Source organism: Xyrauchen texanus, chromosome 18, assembly GCF_025860055.1.
Source record: "Xyrauchen texanus isolate HMW12.3.18 chromosome 18, RBS_HiC_50CHRs, whole genome shotgun sequence".
In the NCBI taxonomy this organism is placed as follows: Eukaryota; Metazoa; Chordata; class Actinopteri; order Cypriniformes; family Catostomidae; genus Xyrauchen; species Xyrauchen texanus.
Window position 1 is genome coordinate 14,671,504 of NC_068293.1, and position 22,274 is coordinate 14,693,777.

The 22,274-nt window shown below is 38.5% G+C and overlaps 1 protein-coding gene across 3 annotated transcripts in view; it reads left to right on the plus strand.

The window, feature by feature from the left end:
• The window catches only part of LOC127658564 (partitioning defective 3 homolog B-like), a 460,995-nt gene extending 439,241 nt beyond the window's left edge, over positions 1 to 21,754 (plus strand). For 2 of the 3 annotated variants that reach the window (XM_052147919.1, XM_052147922.1), the window contains 2 exons: positions 4,059 to 4,135; positions 19,517 to 21,754. In XM_052147919.1, the coding sequence (XP_052003879.1) occupies positions 4,059 to 4,135; positions 19,517 to 19,871 (432 nt within the window). In that variant the 3' untranslated portion in view covers positions 19,872 to 21,754. The remainder of the gene's footprint in view (positions 1 to 4,058; positions 4,136 to 19,516) is intronic. The other variant, XM_052147921.1, reaches the window with a different exon arrangement.
• The last annotated feature ends 520 nt before the right edge of the window (positions 21,755 to 22,274 follow it).

Genomic DNA, 22,274 nt, shown 5'->3' on the forward strand with positions numbered 1-22,274 from the left:
CTCACCTCGATCCGGGTGGTGGTGGACAAGTCAATTTGCGCATCTTATCATTTATCTTGTTATGCATGACACCGCAGACAACTTACCACGCGCCCCATTGAGAGCGAGAACCACTAATTGCGACCACGAGGATGTTACCCCATGTGACTCTACCCTCCCTAGCAACTGGGACGATTTGGTTCCTTAGGGGATCTGGCTGGAGTCACTCAGCACACCCTGTATTCGAACTTGTGATTCCAAGGGTGGTAGTCATCGTCAATACTCTCTGAGCTACCCAGGCCCACGATTCAATGACCTTAAACAAAACTGAAAATAATAAATAAGTAGTTTGTCTCAAAAGAAATTTGTTAATCTCAGGGAGTTTCATTAGCTACATAAATTGCAACATTTAAAAAATATTAAATATTAAATTAAATGACCTCAAAATCAAACTATTGACATTACACACAAAGATCATATGGATCAGGAACATTTTGCAATGTATAGTGTCAAACAGGTGTTTAGGAAAGTGCTGTGGTAGTTTTTGTTGCTATTTAGTGTTTTAGGTGAAAAATAAAATCGAAGGAGCCTTTATCCCCATTATACCCTACTGTTCAATCTATGAGACTAGGTTGCAATTTTGTGTTAAGCTGCTTTGAATCTGTTTGTATTATGAAAAGCCCTGTACAAATAAACTTGACTTGTTTTTATACAGTGGGTATGGACAGTATTCAGACCCCCTTAAATTTTACACTCTTTGTTATATTGCAGCCATTTGCTAAAATCATTTAAGTTCATTTTTTTCCCTCATTACTGTACACACAGCACCCCATATTGACAGAAAAATACAGAATTGTTGACATTTTTGCACATTTATTAAAAAAGAAAAACTGAAATATCACATGGTCCTAAGTATTCAGACCCTTTGCTGTGACACTCATATATTTAACTCAGGTGCTGTCCATTTCTTCTGATCATTCTTGAGATGGTTCTACACCTTCAGTTGAGTCCAGCTGTGTTTGATTATACTGATTGGACTTGATTAGGAAAGCCACACACCTGTCTATATAAGACCTTACAGCTCACAGTGCATGTCAGAGCAAATGAGAATCATGAGGTCAAAGGAACTGCCTGAAGAGCTCAGAGACAGAATTGTGGCAAGGCACAGATCTGGCCAAGGTTACAAAAACTTTTCTGCTGCCCTTAAGGTTCATAAGAGCACAGTGGCCTCCATAATCCTTAAATGGAAGACGTTTGGGATGACCAGAACCCTTCCTAGAGCTGGCCGTCCGGCCAAACTGAGCTATCGTGGGAGAAGAGCCATGGTGAGAGAGGTAAAGAAGAACCCAAAGATCACTGTGGCTGAGCTCCAGAGATGCAGTCGGGAGATGGGAGAAAGTTGTAGTAAGTCAACCATCACTGCAGCCATCCACCAGTCAGGGCTTTATGGCAGAGTGGCCCGATGAAAGCCTCTCCTCAGTGCAAGACACATGAAAGCCCGCATGGAGTTTGCTAAAAAACACCTGAAGGACTCCAAGATGGTGATAAATAAGATTCTCTGGTCTGATGAGACCAAGATAGAACTTTTGGCCTTAATTCTAAGCGGTATGTGTGGAGAAAACCAGGCACTGCTCATCACCTGTCCAATACAGTCTCAACAGTGAAGCATGGTGGTGGCAGCATCATGCTGTGGGGGTGTTTTTCAGCTGCAGGGACAGGATGACTGGTTGCAATCGAGGGAAAGATGAACGCGGCCAAGTACAGGGATATCCTGGACGAAAACCTTCTCCCTAGTGCTCTGGACCTCAGACTGGGCCGAAGGTTCACCTTCCAACAAGACAATGACCCTAAGCACACCGCTAAAATAACGAAGGAGTGGCTTCACAACAACTCTGTGACCTGTTCTTGAATGGCCCAGCCAGAGCCCTGACTTAAACCCAATTGAGCATCTCTGGAGAGACCTGAAAATGGCTGTCCACCAACGTTTACCATCCAACCTGACAGAACTGGAGAGGATCTGCAAGGAGGAATGGCAGAGGATACCCAAATCCAGATGTGAAAAACTTGTTGCATCTTTCCCAAAAAGACTCATGGCTGTATTAGATCAAAAGGGTGCTTCTACTAAATACTGAACAAAGGGTCTGAATACTTAGGACCATGTGATATTTCAGTTTTTCTTTTTAAATAAATGTGCAAAAATGTCAACAATTCTGTGTTTTTCTGTCAAAATTGGGTGCTGTGTGTACAATAATGAGGAAAAAAAATGAACAAATGATTTTAGCAAATGGCTGCAATATAACAAAGAGTGAAAAATGTAAGGGGGTCTGAATACTTTCCGTACCCACTGTATATCCCATCCTAATAAAACCTTAATTTCAGTAACTTAATTCAGGGATTTCACGATCATTGAAAACCTGGAAATATCTTTTTTTAAATAGTGAATATAATTGTTTCTTGTTATAGACATAAATATATATTATATATTTAAAAATTATATTTTCAATCACAGCTTTCATGCATCTTGATGTGAATGTGAAAAGACTGGCAGAGAGCATGCCAAGACGCTTGAAAGCTGTAATTGAAAATCTGGGTTATTCCAGCAAATATTGATTTCTGAACTCTTCCTTAGTTAAAATATTAGTATTGTGTTATTTAAAAATGAATACAAACTTGTTTTCTTTGCATTATTTGAGGTCTGAAAACACTGCATCTTTTATGTTATTTTAACCAGTTGCATTTTCTGCAAATAAATGTTCTAAAGGCAATATTTTTATTTGGAATTTGGTATAAATGCTGCCAGTACTTTATAGAATAAAACAAAAAAAATAATTTTACTCAAACACATACTTATGTATTGTAAATCCAGAGAAACTGCTAATTTTGCAGTGGTCTCTTAATTTTTTCCAGAGTTTTATATATATATATATATATATATGTCCAGCACATCCCATAGATGCTCAATCAAATTGAGATCTGGAGAATTTGGAGGCCAAGTCAATGCTTTGAACTCTTTGTCATGTTCCTCAAACCATTCCTGAACAGTTTTTGCAGTGTGGCAGGGTGCATTATGCTGCAGAAAGAGGTCACTGCCATCAGAGAATTCCATTGCCATGAAGGGGTGTACATGGTCTGCAACAATCTTTAGGTAGGTGGTATGTGTCAAAGTAACATCCACATGAATGATCACACTGCCTCCGCCGGCCTGCCTACTTCCCATAGTGCATGCTGCTGACATATCTTCCCCAGGTAAATGACACACATATACCCGGCCATCCACATGATCTAAAAGAAAACGTGATTCATCAGACCAGGCCACCTTCTTCCATTGCTCCATGGTCCAGTTTTGATGCTCACAAACACATTGTAGGTGCTTTCGGTGCTGGAGAGTGGTCAGTATGGGCACTTTGACTGGTCTGCGGATACGCAGCCCCATACGCAGCAAGCTGTGTGTTCTGACACCTTTCTATCATGGCCAGCATTACATTTTTAAGCAATTTGTGCTACAGTAGCTCTTCTGTAGGATCGAACCAGACTAGCCTTCGCTCCCCACATGCATCAGTGAGCCTTGGGTGCCCATGACCCTGTTGCCGGGACTACTTTCGGTAGGTACTAACCACTGCATACCAGGAACACCCCAGAAGACCTGCCATTTTGGAAATGCTCTGACCCAGTCGTCTAGCCATCACAATTTTGCCCTTGTCAAAGTCACTCAGATCCTTACACTTCTCCATTTTTCCTGCTTCCAATACATTAATTTCTGACTGTTCACTTGCTGCCTAATATATTCAACCCCTTGACAGATGACATTGTAATGAGATAATACATTTTGATTCACTTTTTATACTTGTCAGTGGTTTTAATGTTGTGGCAGATCAGTGTATTTTTTATTGTCTAAGCTGTAAAATATTCAGCCAGCCAGTGCAATATGTAAAATGTTGTTTAGTAATCACACAAAAAACCCACAGATAAACATGTTGTCAAAAGGTGTGTGAATCTATGTATTGCGGTCCAGATTTGTTTGGTGTGAAGAGACCCCCCCCAACTCTGTTTCATTATGCTCTCTTCTTGCCCTTTACCAGATGCCAGTGAGAAACCCTGATCCCAGACTGACACCCCGATACGAGGACGTGGAGCGACAATATGCCTCCTTGCCCAGGTAAGAGCATCTAGCCGTCAATCCTCCATCCTCTGTGCCAAATAAGAAAGAGATGGATGGATGAAGGCATAGAGAAAAAATGGAAAAGGAGAAGATGAAAAGGAAGAGAACGACAATGAGAAAAGAGGGGGAGAGCAAGTAGTCATCTGTCTCTGTCTCATGCGTAGCTGAATAATCCTCTTTAAAGCATATAATTAAATCTGGAGTGTCTGCCTTCTGAGGCCCTCCTATCCTGGGAATTCACCTGATCCTCTCCAGGGAAGCGGCCATGCGGTCACAACTCTGTAACCTGATCACAGAGCACATTTCTGGAGCCGCTTAAAGTTTCAGCTCATTTGGTCTAGTCCTCAAAGTGTTCTAGGGCTGGATATCGCCAACAACCTCAAGATTAGATACATACTTTGTCACGTTTAATGCATGGTCAATACATTGCAACTAACTGTTTAAAAAAAGAAAATAGGTCTGGCAATATATGCATTAATTCAATGTGATTAATTAGATAAAAAAATAATGCATTAAAACATTAACGTAATTATAATACCCCCGACCCGTAATAAGGTATTTTCATATCATTGGAGTCATTCAAGCTTGATGTATGACCATCATATTTTTACAAGTCTCAGTCAGCAGGGGGCAGTAAGCGCAACTCAAGCTCTTCAGGCATCGCACAGCTGCACAGACAACAAACCACAGCATAGAGCACAAGAGGCCAGATTCAAGAAGCTAGTTCAACAAACTCATAGTTTCAGAGTAAGTTACATGTTGACAAAACCAGTTTATATCAGGTTTAGAAATTTCAAGAGGCTCGCTATAAACATTCTCGGTCAACTAAGAGTTTTATCCTGGGATCATGCTTAACCCTGAAGCTTGTGCACATCAATGAGTGACATTTGCCAGGAACAGCCAGTGCGTAAAGCTTGGAGAGAGTCAGCATGATTTAATTTTGAGAGAAATACTGCATGATTTACTTTTCCGCTGAATATCAAGAGATTATTACAAATATATGAAGGCTTCAAACATTTACAAATCAAGAAGAAACACTGCTGCTGCCAGCAATGAGGTGACTTTAGGGACAGATAACTGAACATACACTGATGGCCAGAAGTTTGGAAAAATTTACAGATTTTGCTGTTTCGGAAGGAAATTGGTACTTTTTTCATTTTGGCATTCAACTGATCACAAATTATTGTCAGGACATTACTAATGTAAAAAACAGCCATTATATAAAACACAGCTGAAAGCTATTTGGTTCGTTAATTGAAGCTTAACATTGTCTGGCATGTCGTAAGGTCAATATTAGGTCAAATGTCAAAAAAGAAACGGCTTTCTCTAGAAACTTGTCAGTCAATCATTGTTCTGAAGAATGAAGGCTCTACAGTGCTTGAAATTGCCAAAAAAAAAAAACTGAAGATTTAATACAAAGGTGTACACTACAGTCTTCAAAGACAAAGGACAACTGGCTCTAACAAGGACAGAAAGAGATGTGGAAGGTCAGATGTGCAACTTAATAAGAGGATAAGAACCTCAGAGTCTCTAGTTTGAGAAATAGATGCCTCACATGTCCTCAGCTGACAGCTTCATTGAATTCTACCAGCTCAACACCAGTTTCATGTACAACAGTAAAGAGAAGACTCTGGGGTGCAGCCTTATGGAAAAACAAAAAGGTTACAGTGTGCAAAGAAACACTGATATTAGACAACAGATAATTGGAAAAGAGTGTTATGGATCTTAACCCCATTGAGCTTTTGTGGGATCAGCTAGATTGTAAGGTACGTGAGAAGTGCCCGATAAGACAGCCACATCTATGGCAAGTGCAACAGGAAGTGTGGGGTGAAATGTCACAAGAGAATCTGGACAAACTGACAGCTAGAATGCCAAGGATCTGCAAAGCTGTCATTGCTGCACATGGAGGATTTTTTGATAAGAACTCTTTGATGAAGTTTAAAGGGGTCATGACATGGTTTTTTTATTGTATTATTATGTTCCCTTAGGTGCAATTATAGTATTAATATATTTTTTTTTAAGAAAAACTTTTAAAATCTAGTGATTTATGACCTTTTCCCACCCTGTTTCTCATCCTCTGATTCAAACAGTCTGTTTTGGGGGCGTTTTCCATTTAAGACTTCAGTGTTAACGCTCACTGTTATGATTGGCTAACGCCAGTGCCTATGTATCAATTATTGACGCTCCCAGCCAGAACAATATGCAAGTAAACTAAGTAAAAACACTGTGATTATTCATAATGAATGAAATTGCGCTTTAAAAAGTAGTTTAAAGTTTAAAATAGATTACTTACAGTTTGCGTCGTCGTTGTTCCCAGAATAGTCGGCACGGACTTATCTTTGAGCAACAGTTTTCTGGCAAAGCCAGCATCATATTGAGATTTGTTCTCAAAACAGTCATCCTTAAAATGTACAGAACAAACGCTTAAGTTAACACTGCCGTGACTGGGACATCCGCAAAAAATAAACTGCATCCATTTTTCCCTGACGCCTGGATCTTTCGGCAGCTTATTCAGAGGTTTTGTTTGACCACAGCCAGGAACAGCACATCTGTGTGGCATCGTAATTTTCCTGTGCACAAGTAGTCTCTGTCAGAGCTCGCTGTCCATCGACTGAACACTTGTGAGGCGACGGCGATACGTAAATGAGCGTAGTTGTCTTGGCGCTTATAGCGTAGTTATGTTGTGCTGGAGGCGGTCATATGCAAACGCTGTTACGCCACTTCTAACCGACACGCCACTTCTAACCATGAATCCAGAACGAGCTGTATTTTGAGCTTGATTAAATAAATGATTCGTTTAGAATGGGGAGGACGTCTTAAAATATTAAACTTGCAGGACGTTTTAATGATACAAAGACCTCTTATATACCAAAAGATCAAGGCAAATTTGGTTTCTCATGTCATGACCCCTTTAAGTTGTATTTCATTTTTCACGTTATTAATGTCCTGACTATACATTGTGATCAGCTGAATGCCACTTTGGTGAATAAAAGTACCAATTTCTTTCCATAAGAGCAAAAGTTGTACATTATTCCAAACTTTTGGCCATTAGTGTACATACATACATACATATATACACATACATACATACGCTCACACATTGTAAAGCATCTTTTTGTATTGTCTACTCAATGCTTTGCTTGTCTGCCACAATAATGTATATTTAATTTTCTAGATTGTATGCAGTACTGTGAAGACTTAGACGCATAAGATGTTTCACAAAAGCATTTGTCTTAAGATGGTTATTTATATCTTCATCTTTAGTGTCAATAGGAAATATAAATGTTAGACTCACAAACATTACTTTTACAAATAGAAAAGATTAGAACAGAAGAACAGGGAGCTCTGCAGCAGATGACATGGGCCCCCCACATACCCCCTACTGAACATCATGTCAGTCTGTGATTACATAAATGGACAGAAGCAATTGAGTCCTAATTAGATAGAAGAACTGTGGTGAATTCTCCAAGAAGCTTGGAACATCCTAACTGCCAACAACCAAGAAAAACTATGTCCAGGTGCTCCTAGAAGAATTTGTGCTGTTTTATTAGCAAAGGTAGTCACACCGAATATTGTTTTAGCTTTTTTATGTTTACAGGACTTTGTATGATATTAAGTGATAAATGAAAAATATTTTTAAGATTCTCACTATGCAATATTTTTCACAAGTGCCTAAAACTTTAGCACAGTTCTGTGTGTGTGTGTGTGTGTGTATATACAGTATATGAGATATGCTATTAATTTAATTAATCAGCATATGATGTAATTAATTCAATTAAATAAAATTATTGATTATCAGCCCTAAAATAAATACATTGATACGTACTGTAGATTAAAAATGTATACAAAATGGTGCGATTTTTTTTTTTTTTTTTTGCCATTTGTATATTGATAATTGATATTGTATGTGATTATATCACCAGAGCCCTAGTGGCTTTTGTCTATCTCTCCTTTGTATAATTTTCAGTCATGCTCTGTCGCTCTATCTTTGTATGTTTAATGTGCCTGACAAGCCACTGCGACCAGCGCAAACAAACACTTGCACAGCAGTAATCGCACAGGCGTGAATTTTGGCTTGTAATGTCTGCTGCCTGTTTGACCTCTGCGGTGTGTGTAAACAGTACTAGTGTAAGTGCGGCATTAGTGTCATGATATACAAGTCTGGCACATGCAAGCGTATTGAGCTTCAGACCAGGGCATGTTGTCACGTGATCGCAGACCACGATAAACAGCTTGCTGATAACAAATCAGAGCGTCTCTTCCAGATTAAGAAATCAAACAAAAACGTACAGGGGGTTAACTCTTAAAAGTGTTGGTGCTGCATTTTAATGGCACTTATCGAATTATAATAGAACATTAAATCACTTATAAAGTATTTATCACTTGCCCTACAGCATCATCACCGAGTTCAAATAGTATTTCAGTCCTTCAAAATGGCTTATCAGAATGTATTTTAGTCTCAACACCCTCAGGGACTACTTTCAAAGCCATTTCCCTTCAAAATATTGCTCCTCACCTCTCTTCCCTAGATCCATTAGGGTACTGCGTGCTTTTGTGTTGACACATAAAGGGGCCGAACTTGGGCCAAGTACGCAAACCCCGGCTTTGATTATTACACCAGCCTAGACTGGAATTGTTTCAAATTTGTGTCCGACCTATGCTGAGGTCACTGGTTTAGCAGTTGGCTGAATGCTGGCCTGGTCAACTGACCCTGCTGCTCCTCTCTGTGTGTCTAATTATAACCATTAGTAAATAGATACACCCACTTATTACACCATGTGCTCAATAAGTGTCAGCCAATCAGAGGGGGTGTTCACCACCTGTCTCTAGATTATTGGATTAACTGGGCAAGTCAAAGTTCTGTTTCATTCTGTGGAAGCTTTCATTGGGCAGTTCTAGTGATAATTAGCTAATGAATGCACAGATGGTGACCCATCTCTATGAACTTGTCAAAAGCAACTTGGAGTACTTTGAGGGTATAAATCAATCTCACTCACTCGTTCTTCCTCGCTCTATCCTACATTGTCGTCTCTAAAGCTGGTGCCACACTAGCAGACTCCAAAAAACTAGATTTTGGCTGAGGGTGTCATACATGCAAACTGTTTTGCTGAGATCTCGCTCTCTTCAGTCAGAGATATGACATACTTGCCGAAGCAAAATGGTGGAGGGGCGATCATGCTAAAATTACCTCAGGAATTATGAAATAGCTCACATTTTAAATATGTAACTATATCTAAAATATTTACCAAAAGACTATATCAGCTTTTTGCTGATGAATTACAATAACATGCTGACCTACAGATTTCTTATTTGCAGATCCATTAGGTATGTTCATGGTTTTGATATGGATATTTTTTGTTAGAGTTAACAAAATGTAGAGTTAATTTGCAATTGGACCGATTGCGGATCTGAGTGTGATTGCCTTGTTCATATTCGAACCAAACCAAAGGGAGAAATGCACCAGGTTCTGAAGGCAGATGTGTTTTTTATTTTTTGTTGTTTTTTTAAGTTTATGAAGCCATTTACTCAACAGGGAGTCCTGACTGTCAAGTGATTAACAACCTCCCACTGACAGACGCTAATGTGAGCTTCATTTCCCTCTGCTTGGCCTCACACCTGAAAATCGGCTAGTGTGGCGCCAGTTTAAGACTAACACAGGTTTTCTATAGAAACACCCCCAAATCCCTAAATCTCTCCAAAGAAATATTTAATCCAATGGCTTTTTTTTGTGCTTTTTTTTTGCTGGTGGGCATTCCCAGACATTTTCAGACAAGTCACAATGGCCACATTGTTTATTATGTCTTGTCAAAATGGTTGTGCATTAACGTGGGGGATTGTGCAATAGAAGACATCCTAGTCTTTGCAGTCTAAATTTAATTTTAAAAAATCTGCTGTTCTTGAACCATGAGACAGTTTGAAACTGTTGAAACCGTTTGTACAATTTTCAGAGGATTGTTCTCATATATTTTAGATTAGCCAGTGAACTGTCAGTTTCTAATCTGAAGATGCCAGAAAAGAACTTGTGACGAAGGAAGGTTACATTTGATAAGTGGCGCTGAAAATAATGCCGTATTTCTCATTGTTCTGCATGTTCAGTGTTGCCCTGGCAACAAACACCCACCATCTGTTCTAGGCTGGACCTCCTCACCCGGTCTTCCTATTTCTCACTTTCAGCTCGAATACACTTTCTATTTTTTTCTGTTCCTTTCTTTCTTTCCTCCTTTTTATGAAAGTGTTTTCCCGTTATTCACCCTGTGCACTGGCATTCACAAAATCATGTCAGTCTTCTAAGATTTAGAGAGAAATTCACGCCCTCCTTTGGGGTGCATCAGGTTTGTAAATTGATGTAGGTGTGTTAAAGACATGGTCAATTTATGTCTTCACCCCTGATGGCTGATTGCTGTTCAGCATCTCCCACAAGTGAGCTCATAGGTGTCTGAAAAGCTGTGAACCGCAGGTTCCTACCCAGACCATTTCCCGTCCAATAGCAGGACAACCACACAAGCGTGACTTCTACTGAGAAAACCTCATTTAGTGCCTTTCAACCTCATCTTCCATTACCACACTGGGCAGGTAGCAGATGGAGAATATTAAGCTAATGATTAAACGAAGCAGGCAGAATTTTTTTGACCGTTTCACTTGCGGCAGCAAATATGGTCAATCATTACTCATTCAACTCTCCGAAATTACTGGGAAGTATTGGAATAGCTGGGCATTTGGCAACGTTTCCATTGGCTGCATTGCAAAGCAAGGTATTATTCTTAAGAAGTGTCGAACCTCGGCATTCTCAACCCTGAGATTCAGAATCCTCACCAGAGAATCAAAATCTACAGATCTATATCAGACTTCATTGCCTCAACAAGGATGAAGCCACTTAACCGCCTAACTCATCTTTGTAGGCATGTAGCACCCATTGCATACCTTTCATTCAGTTCTCAGACATACACATAGACGCCCATTCATTTCACACTCTCAAGGCTGAGTGTTGTGAAAGTGGAAGCTCAGTTGCTCATTTTTACTTCTCTTTTGTCAAAGCCATCTGCAGTGTGAAGCTTCAGTTACTGGCGATAATAAAGAATCACCCATGCAGACAATTTCATATGAAATGCAATTATAGCAGGCAAAATAATCAGGGTTTCAAGTCTAATATCACCACCAATTTGTATAATTACATTCTAGCCCATTAAATAACATTACTAATGGATAGACACCTATCTTGTTAACAAACACAGCTGAAGTTTGTTATAAGAGCTGAATGTTTTGCTTTGATTCTCCGCTCACAATAAAGTATGGAATTCAAACCAAATAATCCTGCCTGGATTTGACCTCCTATCTTCCTCTCAGTGGGAGCCTAACTGGTGTTGTATGACTGCCAGGGGTCAGTAGGGCACGTGTTTGTGTATGTGTCTGTGTGTGCGATGGTGAGGTGTGCGGTTCCCAAGGGCAGCTGAATAAACAACTCTGCTCTCATATGGTCCACAGTGTCACTTTTGCAGCCAGGTGCACTATGGGGGACCAGCTCTGACCTGATTTTAAAAACATGGCACTCAGTTCATGGCAGCCCCTGTCTCTGCTGTGCAAAGGCAAAATGCAGTAAATACACACTACACTTTGTCAAAACTTAGTAATGACCGGAATTGGGTCTTTTAGACTATCCCTGTGTCTGAAAATGCCTACTTCCCTACTATATAGTGTGCCAAAATCAGTGTCAAATGAGTGGAATGTCCAAATCTTCAATATTCACAAAACAGGAGGCGATAAATGAATGTGTCAAATATTGATTGTCAGCTACAAACTCCTCAGGCGAGGAACTTTACAGGCAGCAGAACATGACAGTCTTTGAGGAAAACACAGGAAACAAGACAACAGACGTTCCCCAGACAACATTCACCAATCAAACACTGGAGTTGATGTTCCAAGATGAAAGTTTTAGGACAGAGCAGCTGGCTTTGAGATGAACACCTTCTGTTTTGCTCTCTTCTCTCTGTGGTGATGGTTGGCAAAAGCGTTTATCATTCGTTATTTTGCACTTTACCTATATTGCTCTTTCGTTGTCAGCTCTCTGTCATTAAGGAGTAATTGAGTTGATAATGAAATTTCATTTTGGGAGGGAAACTTTGTTACCTTGAGTTTCATAAGAACCTAACTTAGTTAGGAATCCAAAATGACGACAGCTGTCTCTTACTTTCTCGTTGAACTCGGATGATATGAAGAGCATGAGAAAGTGAAGATGTCTTGGAGTGTAACATTTGAAAGCAATGGTAACGCAGTCCCAGAATATCATTGTCTCTGCATCTCCTCACTGCATGATGGAAAACTGCAGGCAGATTTTTAATAAACTGGTTTTGTTTTTTTATTCGGTGAAGAAGGATAATTTAGTTTTAGCATTTTAATACTGCTATATTTTCTCAGAGGAAAAATGTAGAAGTCAGCACTGTATACATCCATCACATAAAGAGAATCATACTAGAAACATACAGTCAGGGGATAAATTGGGCCGGTACGGTTTTTGATGGCATTCCGGCACCTTCAATTACCCCCAAAAAAACAAAATGCTTTTTTTTCAATCCACCCCATTTATTGTATTCTTCAATGCTGTTTTTGTTCAATCCTCTTGACACATACCATCTCTATTTAGCGAGTGTACTTATAAATATTTCAAACTCATTATGCTTTGGTCTAGTCAGTTGCAGACACTGGTAGAGGCAGCATATTTAAGAGCGGCACCAGACAGCATGCCCCTACATAGACGCACTTTCCGGTTCTGTACCGCGCCATGGTCTGATCTCGTATTCATAGAAATTGTGTAATATAGAATTAACTGCTCACCTGTTTCTTAGATCCACTGATATGCAGTAGCGATTTGCTCTGTTTTGTTAAAAAGCTGAATACCCGAAGGGGTTTTGAATCAGGAATCAATCATATCCAAAGTGACATCTTAAGAATAAAAGACCATTCGACCAACACACTGTAAAAAGTTTAATTGTTATTTGTATATTGATGTGTACTCCATTTTTGTTGATTCAGCATTTATTTTTATTTTGTGTAGGGTATTTCTTTTGGGAATTTTTTTCTACCAAATATACAGTGGGATTCACTATAGTGAAAATGCTTCTTCACTAAGCAGTGAAGAATTTTAAACTCTTATAATTTATTGCAAATGTTTTCATTACCATTTATATTATCAGAATAACAATTTGAGGAAAATGTATTCATGCAGATGGTGTTTATTTCCCCCATTAAGAACAATGTGCATTTAATTATACATTTTAAAGACAGTTTTATAAGATGACTCCCTACAGGCAAGATGGTAACTTGTCCCAGCTGTCATCTGATTTTTATAAAGTGTATAAAATTCATGTGATATCATTCTTAATTATTTTATTTTTTTAATTGTCATCTAGTAAACCAAATTTTTCATGTAATTAAGTATTTTTACAATTGAATTGAATAATGACAAATGGGATAACCCCATTTTAGAGTTCCCCCACCTCAGAAATCCCAATTTAACCCCTGCATACAGTGCATACCTTGAGAATCCAGAATGGCTTAGTAAAGCTTAAAATGTGTGTAATGTTGTCGCTGCAGGGTGGACAGTTCAAATATAAGGTCATAGGGGCTGTACACAAACCATGCATTTTTGCATTCCACAGCACTATTTTATTTTTTTTATTGTTGGTCTAAGTAAAAATGCTCTAGAGAGTCATCTTTGGCTGTTGTGGAATTCCTCACTGTTTGTTTATTTGTTTGTTTGTTAGTTTCATGTCTTGTGCCATTAGCATGGTATTTTTAAGATAGTGGTGAGTTAAAAGTAACCTTTGCAAAACGTATCTTTGAATGCAATAATGCATTCTTTGTGAATGGGACAAGGTCACATCTAATTTTCATGAAGCATGTTTTATGGAGCTTTATTTTTCTTTGGTCCACTGTACATTTTCTGATAGACCTATTTCAGTGTTTCATCGACTCAATGATTGATGCAACTGTACAACACATTGAACAGACTGTACTTCTATCCCTCACAGTCTAATTTACATTTGCATCATTAAATATCACATCTACTCTCACTAAGGTCCATGGTTGCTCTAAACAGCTGCTCCCAGCTGTCGAGTCCACAAAAACATTTAAATACAGTAACTGCAAATCAGGAATGTCTCACAATTCCCAACCAATCCCAAAGGCAGTTGCACAGAGTCTTTAAACCATTAGGGAAATTTGGCCCAAAGGGCCTCATACCACTGTAATACACTGAGTTCGAAGAATCAGGATTTCACTGCCATGAAGAACTGGCCTAATGTATCTGAACTCCTTGTCTTGATCACTGATCTTCCCACTTCATGCCTGTTCCAAACAACACGGGCTTCCTGAACATGCTCTTTTTTTTTTTTTTTAAGGGAAGACATGAGGGCTTGTAAAGTGATGAAAGGAGCTTACAAGAATATAGTTATAGTTTACTCTGGTGTCCCCAGCTGTTGATCTTATACACAGTGGAACATTCTTTACCCCACTAGGTCTCTTGTGTTCTACAGTCCCTATAGACCCATTGAAACTCTAGGACTCTACATCAAGAAAAGGCTAAACTAGAACAGGTGTGTAAATGCTTTGTTTTATATTAGAAAGCGATAGGTTTGAGAATAGGAATATTAAATGTTACTCTACTGGATTTGGTTTGTGTTTGCGAATAAGCTGGTAGAACCAGGTGTAGGCAGCCATCATGTGTGGTAAAGCTAATGATGCTGTTGGCCTTCAATGGCCAATTTACAAACACACACACCATACACAGTAGGGATGTGCAAAACTACATATTTTTTTAAATTAACTAGTGTGTTGTCTGAAGAACTAGTCGACTAATCTCTTTTAAGGAAATTCTATATAGTATGGCTGGTTTGGAGTTCACCTCACCTCAATCATGCACTTTTATTAAAGGGATAGTTCACACAAAAAATTTAAATTCTCTAATCATTTGCTCACCCTCATACCATCCCAGATGTGTATGACTTTCTATCTTCTGTAGAACACAAATTAAGATTATAGAAGAATTTCAGCTCTGTAGGTCATTTCAATGCAAGTGAATTGTGACCAGAACTAAGAAGGTCCAAAAAGCAGATAAAGGCTAAATTAAAGTAATCCGTTAAGACTCCAGTAGTTAAATCAGTAGTTAAGTCTTCTGAAGTGATCCAGTTGGTTTTTGGTGAGAACAGACAGAATTATCATATTTTTATTTATTTATTCGATTACACTTCCTCGTGTTTGACACATGCGCAGAGCGCTAGATACTTTAGGAAGTGTATTCAAGCTTATTCGGTTTAGTAAACGACCCTCAAAAAACAATACAAGAAACGACATAATGGAAAAATATGTCTGTCTAAATGTTTTATATTCTTTAAAGGATTCATTTAAAGACACAACTTTTCAGAGAGGGTTTTACTGTGATACATTTCTGACAACTGAAGTTGAGCATGCTAATTGAAGCACCACCCCTAAAAATATCTATAAAATTAATAGAATAAAACAAAATTAATAGAATAAAACACCAGATTTCAATGGTGGATATGAGCAGTTTCTTTTAAGCATTATATAGTATTGTATTTTATATTGTAATAATGTTTGTTGGCAAATAAAAAAATATTTTAAATGGATATCTATGATATAGAATCAATTAAATGATTGCTAAATTACTGCTTAAATTATTAGTCCACATACAGTAAAAAATATGGCATATTCAATATTCAAACTTATTAACAGCTGATTTAAATTGACCAAGTTATTCTGTTCTTAAGACATTTAGTGGCGGGACAGTTGACCATTAATCCCATTAGATCTTCAATGGTGATCTTGTTCATGTAAGATCATCGTTAGATAATTTTTGGCCTCAGTGGTTGCACTTTGGAAATTAAAAAGAGTCATTTGCGAGTTTGTGCGATTCATGAAAATGTTCAATCTACCAATACCAGCTGCTTGGCAAATTGATCTTATTAGAGCAGACGCGATAACAATGACAGTGATTCCTGAAATATGCTATACATGCCATATTCTTTATGTTGGCTACACCTCCAAAACACACTTAGAACAATTAAGCTGAATTACTTTATAGCTATTTTGTACAAATCAAATTCACATTGGCCTACTTATTAACATGACAAAACAAATCCGTAATTACATTTTTAATAAATTGTACACAGAAATCGAGAAATGCGACAAACTCTCCCATTACAATGACTGCTGTCACTCACTGCAGGTTTACACTTTTTGAGATCTGCATTTTGACACGAGCTCAATGACTCTTCACACAATGTTCTGCACTCTCGCAAATGCTCTCATTAAAAACAAAGCTGTCTAATCAGCTTAATAAATCAATTATTTACACCGCGTCTGTGCCTTGTAGAACGGGATCACTTTAGTTTTGCTATTTTCAGTGTATTTAACATCTATGTTCAAAGCGTGTGGTGCAATATGCAATGAATCCAAAGTTCTTTTCACTCTTGTTCTACAGATTCTTTTCAAGTGTCAGGTGATGTTTCTTCATTATTAATCTTTCGTGTGCCACGCGAACGGAGCTAGAATATAAAGAAAGCATCTGGGCATTAAGACGGGTTAAAGCTTGAACATTAGGATCAGTTGTCTTTACTGATAGGACGGAGGACTAATCTAAGCGGCTCTGATTGGCCATTGCTGTTTCATTGCTCAACAGGCATGTTAGTGATTGGTTAGAATACTCAACTGCTGCAAAAACACGATGTAAATATAAACCATTGATGCAACAGGAGCAGACTTTAATTGAATGCTGTAATCGTCAGTTTTCATGATTACATAATCGTGGCAGCTGTAATTGTGATTGCGATTAGTTTTCGATTAATTGTGCAGTCCTACAGATATACTTTTGTTTGACAAATTGCTTGTTGTTTTCCTTATTTGTAAGTCTATTTGCGTTTGCTAAATGACTAATAGAAAATATTAAATTTGTTTGCTGACTGGTTTATTAGCCATCACTAGTTAATTTCTGACCCTTGTAAAACCTGCTTATCTGACACTGGTGACTATCTATGTATCTGTGAAGTATCTATGACTTCATTGAAGCCTTGGCCAATGACATGGCGTGTGACTGACAGCTTGGGTCAGGAGAGAGTGTGTACATCTAGGTGCGCAACTGTCCAAATGGTTGGGTTGTCACGGCTTTGGAGAGATTAAGAGGATGCTGATGATTTTTTGAATGTCTGTCTTCCCGCCCTCTTGGTCTTCCCTCCTTTTTTTGCTCCAGACAGGAGCCAGACTACTGTGACACTGAACTTATTGTCCAGGGCGTTAAGACTGATGTTTTCCACACTCAGCGGGGGTAACGCAATACGTGCCAAACACACCGTTTTAGGCTAAAGTGAACATGGAAGATAATTGATACTGCCGAGAGCCCTCAAATATGAAGCTTGTTCACATACACATCTCATACATGTAAATAACTTCATGGGGATGGTCTGGGGAGTCGAACAGAATGATCCCAGCTCCTTACGACATGTGGCATGCCAGGGCTGATACTGATACTAGCCTGAGGTATGACGGGAATGAAAAGGGAGGAAGGAAGATTGCTGATTCGGCAGTACAGTGAAATGGGACGATCTAACTATCCTCTGTCTGGTTTCTCGTTCTCATAGGGCCTCTCTTTGGCTGCCTTTCATCTTAGGTGTAATGTAGCTAAAGCCTCTGGATCTTACATTCAGGACACAGCAGCGCATGAGCTGGAAAAATGCAAATTGTGATATGATAGCCGATCCGTGCTGAATTACTGCACTGTGTCTCTTCTTACAGCAGAGTTTATATTCTAATCAGCCAGTGTGAGGAAACTAGAGATGGCCAACTGTCTACCTCCTTATTGCTGTCTCCAGGGACCCTGACCGCATGTCAGTCCCTGTCCCAGACATTATGTGCTTGAGGCAGGAAGTGTTCAAATGTTTATGTTGCAGGTTCCATAGTATATCATGTTTGCCTCAGCACGTTGACATGCCTGTTTTCGGTTCTTCCATGGGCTCATTATCCCTGCAGTGTTTTTAGTGTACAACCTGCAGACCCTGCAACTACTGCTCAGGACACTGAGTAGCAAACTTCCAAGTGGCTGTTCACACTGACTGAACGCATCCTTGCACTAAACAAAAAAGTTAGACAAAGCAAATTTAATAGAACATTAGTGTCTGAAAATGCTTAAGATGCTGAATAAATCTGCACAATGCGGCATAATGGTCAAAGATGTCTGTTTAGTTTAGATTTACCTAGAAAAATTATTTAAAAACAGCACGGCCAAAAAAGCTGCATCCTAACTGAAATGGAACCTCCAGTGACTGAAGTGATTGAGTACTCTTTAGAGGCAGTGACTCTGTTAATAATAACTCATGCCTCACAAATAGTGCTGTCAGCCACACTAGACTCAAATAACACTCACAGTCTGACATAGCATGTGCTAAGGACAAAAAATACTTAGCACACACTAATAATGGCTTCAATAGTGTGTGAAATGGGTGAAATCCTTGTAATTACAAGGAACTGTTTTTATTGATACTTTTCATTACTGAATAAAAAATGGCACCAAAAGCGAGTAAAATTGTGTCATATTCAGATGCATATTGAATATGTATTTTAGATGGATGTTTTTAAAACATAACTCCCTAATGGATAACTTTTGCCTGAACCTAACCATTAGAGTTATAAAATATAAATGAGACATTTAAGAAAGACATCCTTTCCAAATCAATACCTAAATCTAAACAATTGTGTATTAAAATGCAGAAGCAATATGAAAAATCACATTTACTGAAGCAACCACATCCACTTCTATGACTGTAATGTCACATGTTAGCTTGAGTTCATGGCTGGATTTGAACCACGGTCTTTGACTCAAATCCAACGCTCCATGCGTGCAAGCTATTCAAATTGGAATAAGTGTATATATGTAGGTGGGTCTGTAATACAAGCATTAAAATGTATCATTATTCAAAAGATGTGTTTGATAAATAGTGTGTGGAAATCATAAAATAGCAGGTTCTGAGTAACAGAGAGAAAAATAAGTATTATAAAGTCATAATCAGCCATTAAAGGCATGATCTGAGTGAAAGTTAATAAAACACACAGTTATTCATAGTGCTCATTTCACCTGAAAACTGCAGGGAATTTTACTTGGAGACACAAATAACAAGTTTAGCAAAAATGTATATGAAGTCATGTTTTCACTTTGAGACCAGGTTGCTTTGTTCACGTTCACTTTTGTGTTGACCAAAGGTGAGGAGCTCGTTTTTGTTGCTACAGTTCGATAGCCCATTTTTTCAGGTAAAATCCTATTTGACCAAACTGCTTCCAAATTCTAACTGTGCTTCCTCCATCTTTTCTTGCTTGCAGAAGACCACCAGTCGAAACTAATGAGTATCCAGTGCAGTCGTGGGTGGGACACAGGGACCCCGCGCACTACCCAAACCCACAGTCAGGCTACCATCCCAGCTACCCTCCCAGGGAAAACTACCCTCACCTGGTGGACCCTCGGCAGAGTGACTCAGGGTTCTATCTCCCACCTCCGCAGCAGAGAGGACCACTGCGCCAGGACGTGCCCCCTTCTCCCACCATACCTCTCCGAGGTCCTCGCTATGACACCATGAACCGTGGAGGCTACCGCAACTCTAGCCCAGAGCGCTATGCATATGGAGAACCTCGACACTCTGACCCGAGACAGAAGAGTCCAATGACGGCTGCTGTTTAAACTCACCATTTATTTTATGCCCTGTGTTCAATGTTAGAATAAGCACCAGTTTGAGCTTCATGTGTTCATAGACAGGTGTTTACATGTTTTACTACTAATAATGTTGCTGTATCAAGTCCTCTGTTTTTCTAGCCAAAGCAACATCTTAAAGTTCTGATGAGAAAATTATAATCCAATATACATAACACAGTTACACTCAGTACAAGGCGTCAGACTTTCCCTCCCTGTGTGTGTGTGTGTGTGTGTGTGCGTCGTGCGTGCGTGCGAGAGACTGGCCTTAATATCTATGTGTGTGTATCAGCTAGATATTTAAGATGGATGCTGTCCCACAATGCTTTGTTGTGATGGGTCGCTTCAGTAAACTGGAAAAAAAAAATCTTAAATGGATAGTTCACCCAAAAATTCTTCTCTCATTTTGTTTCAAACCCACATGACTTTCTTCTGTGGAACAAGATTTTTTGAAGAATGTCAACACTGCTCTTTTTTACATAAATGGAAAGACTCACAGGAAAAACATGAGGGTAAGTCAAAAATGACAGAATTTTCACACTTTGCTCAAAGATCCCTTTCAGTCAGCCTATTGTGGTTAGGCTGGTTTGTTTTGATGGTTTAGAGGCAGTTTTAGATTGAATGCTAACCTGCCATGCCCAAAGATCATGTGCTACTACCTCAGTTGACTGAGGTTTGGACAATTGAAGTATGAGGAAGCATTTGAATCCTGATTTAAACAAATTCCAGCAACACTTTAATTGGTGCAGTTCTGTTCAATCTTTACAGTGGTCATTTGAAACTGTGGAATTTATCTACTAATGTGTGTGGGGTTGTGCGTACATGTTTAAAGATGAAAGGCTGTTATTTTATGTTAGAGCACTCCTTATACTCTTCTTCAGTTTAACCATTCTGTTGTTATTGTGAAAGTCACTGTATGACTGCAAATCACCCGCTATTACTTTGTCACTCAGCAAACAATAGCTAGATTTGGTCATGTGTAACAGAAAGAAAAAAGTGGATCAATTTACACACAATAAATCCACAGTAGGTGTAAAATATTTTCAAAAATTAAAAATCTGTTCATTAACTCTCACTCATGTTGCAAACCTGTATGCCTGCTGGTCTTCTGTAGAACACAAAAGGAGATGTGGGCCAAATGTTAATCTTAGTAGTCATCAGTCACTTTCATTGCATCTTTTTTTTCCATGCAATGAAATTGCCTACTTTTGTGTTCTGCGAAAGTCAGAACTTTTTAACACTTGAGTGAGTAAATAATGACACAATTTTATTTTAGTGAACTATCCCTTTAAAACTGCACAATACAATACAACATAACATAGCCCTCAAAATAACTGTCCATTATTTGAAGTTATATAAGCAGAGGAAGATGAAGAAAAAGAGATTGTTTTTTTCAGGAAGAGGAAAGGAGGGTCCATAGAACTGAAACTGAGGAAGGATGAGAGAGGGGCAGAGCTGTACCACCATGAACAGAGCACCATCCCAAGCAGAATTCCCACCTGAATCCAAAAACCATTTAAATAGGTCGATCACTTGCCTCACATAACCCTCAAAACAAAGTCTGTTTAGTTTTTTTTTTTAAGGGAGGGGGCTGGACCATCAATTATATTTTTATCTGAACATTTAACTATTATGTATTTTATTCTAAAATAATTCTTTCACATTTTTTGGTACAAAAGACTCTCTGTATTCAGAGTACAGGTAATGAATAAGAATAAAAGTAATGTTGACTTTAGTATGCATTAATCATGTCAAACATGTATGTAACTTATAACGAAATGAAAATAAAAATCTGTGCACCTAGTATCGCTGCATCCATTATTATTATGTACAAAACTGTGTATTTTATCTAACACATTTTCAATAAATATGCATTTGAAACAATACATGCCTTTTTGTATTTTGAAAGTTACTTGAAAATATCTGTGTGGAGAATTACTATATATATATATATATATATATATATATATATATATATAATTAAATATACATGCTGTACATGTACACTAGCTGCCAAAAGTTTGGAATAATGTACAAGTTTTGATCTTATGGAAAGAAATTTGTACTTTTATTCACCAAAGTGGCATTCAGATGATCACAATCTATAGTCAGGACATTAATAATGTGAACAATTACTATTACAATTTGGAAAAAAAATTCAATGTTCAGAACTTCATCAAAGTGTTCTCATCAAAAAATCCTCCACGTGCAGCAATGACAGCTTTGCAGATTCTTGGCATTCTAGCTGTCAGTTTGTCCAGATACTCAGGTGACATTTCACCCCACACTTCCTGTTGCACTTGCCATAGATGTGGCTGTCTTGTCGGGCACTTCTCACGCACCTTACAATCTAGCTGATCCCACAAAAGCTCAATGGGGTTAAGATCCATAACA